This window comes from Alosa pseudoharengus, unplaced genomic scaffold (assembly GCF_046254945.1).
Source record: "Alosa pseudoharengus isolate Yale_2024_CS ecotype anadromous, Long Island Sound unplaced genomic scaffold, YU_APseudo_1.1 YU_APseudo_1.1_scf_9, whole genome shotgun sequence".
Lineage (NCBI taxonomy): Eukaryota > Metazoa > Chordata > Actinopteri > Clupeiformes > Clupeidae > Alosa > Alosa pseudoharengus.
Genome location: NW_027468881.1, coordinates 30,943,799 through 30,951,049, shown reverse-complemented (window position 1 = coordinate 30,951,049; position 7,251 = coordinate 30,943,799). Strand labels below are relative to the sequence as shown.

The 7,251-nt window shown below is 44.8% G+C and overlaps 1 protein-coding gene across 1 annotated transcript; it reads right to left on the bottom strand.

The window, feature by feature from the left end:
• Positions 1-2,605: 2,605 nt before the first annotated feature.
• LOC143115300 (amphoterin-induced protein 3) lies at positions 2,606-4,117 on the bottom strand. The gene has a single exon (XM_076277271.1). The coding sequence runs from the start codon at positions 4,115-4,117 to the stop codon at positions 2,606-2,608; it is 1,512 nt and encodes a 503-aa protein (XP_076133386.1).
• Positions 4,118-7,251: the final 3,134 nt, after the last annotated feature.

Below are 7,251 nucleotides of genomic sequence, written 5' to 3'. Positions count from 1 at the left end.
TGGAGTCATTGAAGTTTCCATTAAGCTAAGTCAGTTCAGCATTTTTCAAAAGCTTCAATGTGCCATAATCATTGTTAAATAATTGAGGGGCTGTCATTTTGGTTCCCTTCTGTCTTATGACAGTCACAGCACAATTATGTTTTTGGCAAGCAGCCTAGACGAGTTGTTCCCCAAATTCAGCTGATACAGAATGGATAGTCAGTTCACTTCACAGGCTGGGAGATGCTTGTCACTCAAGCATACAATTATACATATTAAGAATGATATGTAAACAAATAATCTGAATCACATTCATTGAGTGAATGAGTTTCTGTGGAAATGACCTAGTTCTTTGTTAGTTCACACACAGAAAGAGAATAAGCATAGTAAGCAAAATGTCCCTTTTTTAATTCATGTTTGGAGAATTAGGCTACTGTGGATTAATTCTTTTCTCCAGTGGCGTGGTGTGGCACTGCGGTGGGGTCTCATGTTTTGATGCTTTAATCCTCTGCTGCATAACAAGGAGAGGAAATGAGCATGACTTCAGGCATTGCATGGGGAAATAAAACAATGTTTCTTGTTTTTTTTTCACTTTCATCCCCCATCTTTGATCTTGTTTGAACAACTTTCATTCTCTTTTTACACAGGAATGTCCATGTTGAGCTGTGCTATGGCTGAGCAGCTCACCCTGCCTGGTTGACTTTGCCATGCACAGTATAGATTAAGTACTAACGCTGGATATAGTACTTATTTTGATTGATCTACCACAGTGATGAAATCCTAGCTGTCCATATAATCAAATATATCTCCCTCTGTAGTAGTGCATGATCATTTAATGTTGTTGTATTTTGTATAGAAGCCTCTCTTATGTAAGGGTTTAATCTCGACTCATCATCTAGATTAAGTGAAATTCATATAGCACAAGACAGTGTCTTTAGAAGCTTAACATTAGGAGACCTTTCTCTCTTTCTTTCTTTCTTTCTTTCTTTCTTTCTTTCTTTCTTTCCTTCATTCTTTTCTTCTTTCTTCCACACCATTCTGTGCTTTCTGGGAAAATGTAGGAGCCTCTGCTATGAAGCCCACCATGCTCCAATACAGGATGCTTGAACCATACGCTTTCTGCATGGCAACTGAGTGTTAATAAATATGTTTTATTTTTTTCCACGTCTGTCCCCGAAACCTTAATCTCAAGTGAAGGGTATTTGCTCGCCCCACCTACGGTTCTCCGGATCCTTTTGTCCTGAGTGTGCCTGGAGTCGGTGGCAGAGTGCCATCCTGGCATTTTTTGTCGCTTTGCATTTCTGTGATGTTCTCCTACTCGAATTCTTTCAAAGTGGCCTGTGTGATTAAAGCCAACACAGCCTTTGCATTTGCCAGTGTATTCGTGTTGTTTTGGCTGGGAGTCTTTATATCTGCCTTTTGCACATTTACACAAAAAAAATGAAGATACATCGACTGGAGTGTTAAAAGTATTGAACTGTTGCAACATTAAGCAACCAGGCACTCCATGGACACAAGCTTATGCATAAACAATGCTCTCCATCTCTAATGACATCTAATGGGGTGGTTTTTGAAGTTCTAGAATGTCAGCGTCTGTTGTCTACACGGCTCAGATCATTACATAGGCCTCCTCTCGACAGGGAGTCGACCATCTGAGTGTGCAACACTAATATTTAACGTGACGTTTGAACTATTGTAAAAGGCCACACCAAAGAGCATGAATGTTTTTCAATCAACTTTAATTCATGTAATTCTAAGTGAAGACAGCTTCTCACCAAGACCCTTCTCCACTCAGCTATTTAACTCATTGTTTAAACTCTGTGTCAGAACTGATACTTCACCAAATACACTGCCACTGGGTATAGCTTTTGTCATGTTAAGCTAAAAGCTTGCGTAAGACCTTACACAGCTCTGTTCAGTCAGGATGTAAAATGGATGCATTATAGGTTATATAACTGCTTATTCCTTTTCATCCATCAAAATGGTTGTGTGAGAATATGTTTTTTAATAACTCATATATTATGTAGTATTATTGAATGAATCACAGTACTCTTATTTTTTTATGGGGTCAAAACTATTTACAGATTAGTACTATACATAAGACTATGAACACTTTCAGAATGTGTACCCAGATTCAGTCACGGCATGAATTATTTTTTACAAATTAATTAATCTTTGCTCATAATCCATCTAATGTTGGCCTTAAGAGCTGCAATTGTCATCCTTTGTCTTTGCAATAGAGTCTCAATATTTTTAGATGAGTGGATATCGCCACATGCAGCATTCATGTTGTTTACAAAGTGTGTAGAACTTTAAGGTTTGTCAGTGCACCACATGATTTTGGTACCTTTCCAAAAATGTCAGTAATTCCTTAAATGTTTTCAAATGGTGACAACAACTGGCCTACTTTCATTGGACGGCTCAAAAAACATTGTTCAGGTGTCCTGTCAATTTAGAAGACGCATTAGTTACAGGAGGAGCCAGTCTCCAGTCCCTGCAGACAATGCTGCACTGTAGCGATCCACTGAGTGGCTGCTAGTGTCAGACGTTTGGTCTTCTGTCTTAATCCAAACCAGAAGATGCATTAGTCTTAGAGAGAGCCCGACAGATGTCCCTGTGGACTTGGCTACAGAGCCGCATTGCGCTCGGTGGCGACGGCTGGGTTCAGCCGCTCCGTCTCCCACTGGAACTGGGCCAGCTGCTCCGGAGTGAAGGTGGCCTTCAGGTGGCCGTTCTGCTCCTCCAGCAATGGCTCCAGGAACACCACATGCCGGTCCATCGCTGACGCCGACGACGGAGGAGGAGGGGCTTTCCGCGGCAGCTGCCCACTGCCACCACCGACCAGGGAGGACGGGGCCCCAAAGATAGACGCCAATGTGCAGTGGTCCTCGCGGGAGCCGGACCCTTCGCCAGGCGACGGGGAGCCAGGAGACCTGCAGCAGCTGCATCTGCACGGGGTCAGGTAGAGGTACATGAGGATCAGCACCAGGGTCACCACGCAGCCCAGCAGGGTCGTGTAGCCCGTGTTGAAGGGCTCGTCGGAGGCCTGCCGCGTCGCCACGGTGACATTCACCTCCCGCGACTCGTTTAGCATCTGGACCCTGTCCATGGACGTACACTGGTAGACGCCCGCGTCGTCCAGCTTGGCGTAGGGGATCTCCAGGCTGCCGTCCTGGTTAAGACGCAGGGTGCCGTTCAGGAGCTGCTGGCCGATGCCCTCCGGGTGCGGTGAAGTCCAGGAGAACGAGACGTTCTCGCTACTGCTGGCCGAACTGGTGCAGTCCAGCCTCACCAGCTCTCCCTCGTACACCACCAGGTTGGCCTTGGGTGCAACCAGCGACAGCGCGCGCCCCACCGTGCAGTTCTCAAAGAAGCGGGCATGGCGGAAGAAGCGCACAGATGCCCGCGGGTCGCCGTAGAGCAGGCACCGGTACTCGTCCTTGAAGTCACTCACCGACTCGAAGCCCTTCTGCTCCCAGTGGCGGAACATAGTGTACACGGCGCAGTCACACAGCAGTGAGTTGTTGAACAGGAACAGGCCCCTCTGATGCGAGGCCGGCCACAGCGCGATGTCTTCCACGGGCAGCCGGGCCAGGTGGTTGGAGGACAGGTCCACCGTGAGCAGCTGCGGGTGGGTGTGCTTGCGGATGGAGAAGAAGGGGAAGTCGGAGATGTGGTTGAAGCTGAGGTAGAGGCGGCGGAGGCGACTCAGGCCCATCAGGGCGGTGCTCTCCACGCGCGTGATCCGGTTGTTGAAGAGCAGCAGCTCCTCCAGGCCCGTTAGCTCCAGGAAGTGGTGGCGGCCCACCACCTGCAGCTTGTTGGACGAAAGGTCCAGGTGGCGCAGAGCGCTGGCATTCTGGAAGGCGCCGGGGCTGAGCTGCGAGATCAGGTTGTGGGCCAGGTGCAGGCGGACTAGCCTGGGCAGACCATAGAAACTGCCCACCCCGAGCCAGGTCAGCCGGTTGTGGCTGAGATCCAGTGTCCAGGTGGTGGCGGGAACAGGATGAGGCAATTTTTCCAGACCAAGGGCTCCACAGCTCACAATGTAAGAGGGGCATAAGCACCCAGCGGGACAGGTACTCTCGGAGACTTGAGCCAAGAGGAAGATGAATACTATACACAGCATCAGGCCCATGATCGACGACAGAGATTTACAAACTGCACATAAAACGAGGGTCTTTGAAAAACACACAGCTCCTGTTATCTTCTTTTTCAGGTATTGTAATTAAACAAAGTGACCTCTGTCTTATCACAACATTTTCACCCTGTTTGATCATTACTTTGAACATTCATAGACCAGCTGAAATCATATGCAGTCATACTGAAAATGACTTATATATAAACAAGAGATATGATGGCTTGCTGCATCCCATTATCTGAGCAGTTAATGCTCAGAGGATTAAAAGAAAAAAAGAAAAAAACAAAACAAAGACAAACTTTTCCTGTCACACAACCCCCTTGCAGAGTTTTAAAAAATAAGTGATGAAACATTCAGAGAGACAGCTTCCACAAATGCTCACCCAAAAAAGATCCCCACTCACTCACTGCATGCTTTGTTAGTTCCATTCCCCTCTGCCATTGCATTTGTTTTTCCCACAGGACTTGACTATCAAGAATCCTTACACAGGAGAATTGTCCATGTAAGCAGAAACGGCAGCCTCGTTTTGTTCGGGTTGAAAATCCCTTTCTGGGCTCAGGCACCTTCTGTCCTCTTGTTCAGGTCTTTCACGAGATGTCATTTTTTGCATGCCGTCCCTTCTCTGCAGCATCAGGACCCGTGTGCTCGCAATGTGTGTCCATCCTCCGACTGAGTGCTGAGCTTGGCTGACACCACCACCCGAGCTCCTGTAATCTCCCCGATCCCCTCCTCCCTCCCCGTCTCTCTCTCCCTCCCTCCTTTCCTCCCCTTACGTCCCCCATTCAGGGCTCAGCCCTGCCTCTCCACTGACTGATACAGCCTGCTTTCTCTCAATGGCCATTCCCTAGCTGGACAGTTTCTCCTGATCTGGTCTGTTGCTGTCCATTTTTTCTTCTTAATTATTTCTTTCTCGTTTGCCTATGAACCAGTTATAGCTAAACCACAATTGTATTTATACATTACAATTGTATTTATACATTGCTTATTATTAATTAAAATACACTTCAAAATGTGGACATATATGTTTGGAGTGATTTTTGTATTTAGTGGATGCGCAGTTCTTGTGTGACAGTGAGTAATTTCCCCCATTCCCATGTTTTTCCTCCTGTTGTTCTCTCCTGTTCCTGCTGTGTGTGGGTTTTGCTGCTGTCAGCGTGTTTTGGTCATGGTGAGGCTGACGGCTCAGATTGCTGTCACACTGCATTGGCCTTGCTCACTTAAAGTGACGCAATAGGCCACCGGGGGGCCTCTTCATTCCCATAGCAATTAGCTGTAGGGAATGATGACACCAGCATCCGGAGTCATTATGCACTTGCATGTAATTGGATAATCATCCCGAAACAGGTACATGCCATCCTGGAAAAAAGATAGATAAGTACATATGTTTAACAAAAAAGGAAAAACGTTATTAGGGGGCAGTTCAAAACTAAGCCAACTGGTCGTGCATGGCTTAAAGACTTGTTTCCTATTGTTGTAAGTAGGAGGGCTTAAGAATGAAATTATGTTACGTAATTGGGACTTAAAAATCGGTGTAATACGAGTTCTCTATTTACACAGAGTTTTCAGTGGATTGTGCCAGCTGGGAAGTCACGACAACTGTGAAGCGTGAAATGAAAAGTAATGTTTTTAATATAGATCTGTACCAGTGCCATATAGCTGGGAGAGAGAGGAGAGGGGGTGGGGTGGAGGGGGGAATGGCACACAGTCCTATCCATACGAACCTGCCAACACTAATCCTGGCAGGTTGGCACAAACCAATTGAATAGCGACACACTCCCACACACCACACATATTTTGAAGAAGGCTTCTGATGTTCCCAAAGAGATATGGAAGACAGAGGATTTTAACCCTTAAAAGAGTACCGTCACACCAGTGTGACGGGAATGTTGAGAAAGGAAAGTTCTAAAGAATATCTGGGTTCATTGAATTCAACATAGAATTTTAGAACCTTCAATTGTTGCGGAACTTAGAACGTTCAAAAACCTACACCATGATTCATTACTCCGCCCTCTCCCTCTTCCTCCCTCTCTCTTTCTGACTAGATACTTTTTCAGAACATTCCAGTGGAGAAGTTGATTGGATATGTACAGCCTGGTGCTAGATAGGTTTTGGAAATACAGTTTTGTAATCTGCTGTGGTTGTGTTTCTTTAACTTAAAGCGCTGACTCAAAAGATCAATAAACTATTCTACATCCACAAATGCACAGCAAGCTCTTTGACTATTCTACCACCCACTGCCATTTGCAGAGATTGAACTTCCATTTCATGCATTTCTTTTTATTAGAACAATAAAAAAGGAAATCATACATCTTCATACAAGTTCATAATTTAAGATATGTGAATAATAAAGCAGTGTGTGTTGTGGGCTTATATGGTTTTATTTTTTGGCTGTTTTGTGAGGTCTGGAGTGAGTGGAGCGGTTTCTTCTCATGCACAAGTCACAATTTCCAATACCAATTACACAAGACTTAAGGGGTTAGGGATTTGTGGTCTTCTCTCACAACGCAATCCCTTGTAAAATTGCACGACAAACATTATTGCATTTTAGAACATCATGGTCATTCAGATTTAATGCTCCCAATGTAAACATTCCCATGCACATGGTGCTGTCCCCAGATGGCTTAAACTGCAAGGAAATGGAGACAGATCAATTCTAAACTGCACTTCATCTTATTGTCTCAGACATAATCCCATGAGCTGTTATAGATAGATAGATAGATAGATAGATAGATAGATAGATAGATAGATAGAAAGATAGACAGATAGACAGATAGACAGATAGATAGATACATACATACATACTTTATTGATCCCCAGGGGAAATTCAAGGTCTCAGTAGCATACAGACAACACACACACATTCACTAACAGCAGAAAAAGTAATTAAAAGTATATAATATAAAAACACAACTAAGCAATAAGCTAAGGACAGTAGAAGATAAAGAATATACTAAAATACACTTAACACTTAATCTAAATCAATTCTAAAAACAGTATCCACATAGTGATGATTAATCAATCAAGAGGTGCTTGCAATGACTGAGGCAGGGACTGAGCCTGTGATTCTCTGTGCATAGTAGGTAAGGTGCTCTGTGTGAGTGAGTGCCATGGTGATAGTGCAATGGTGATAG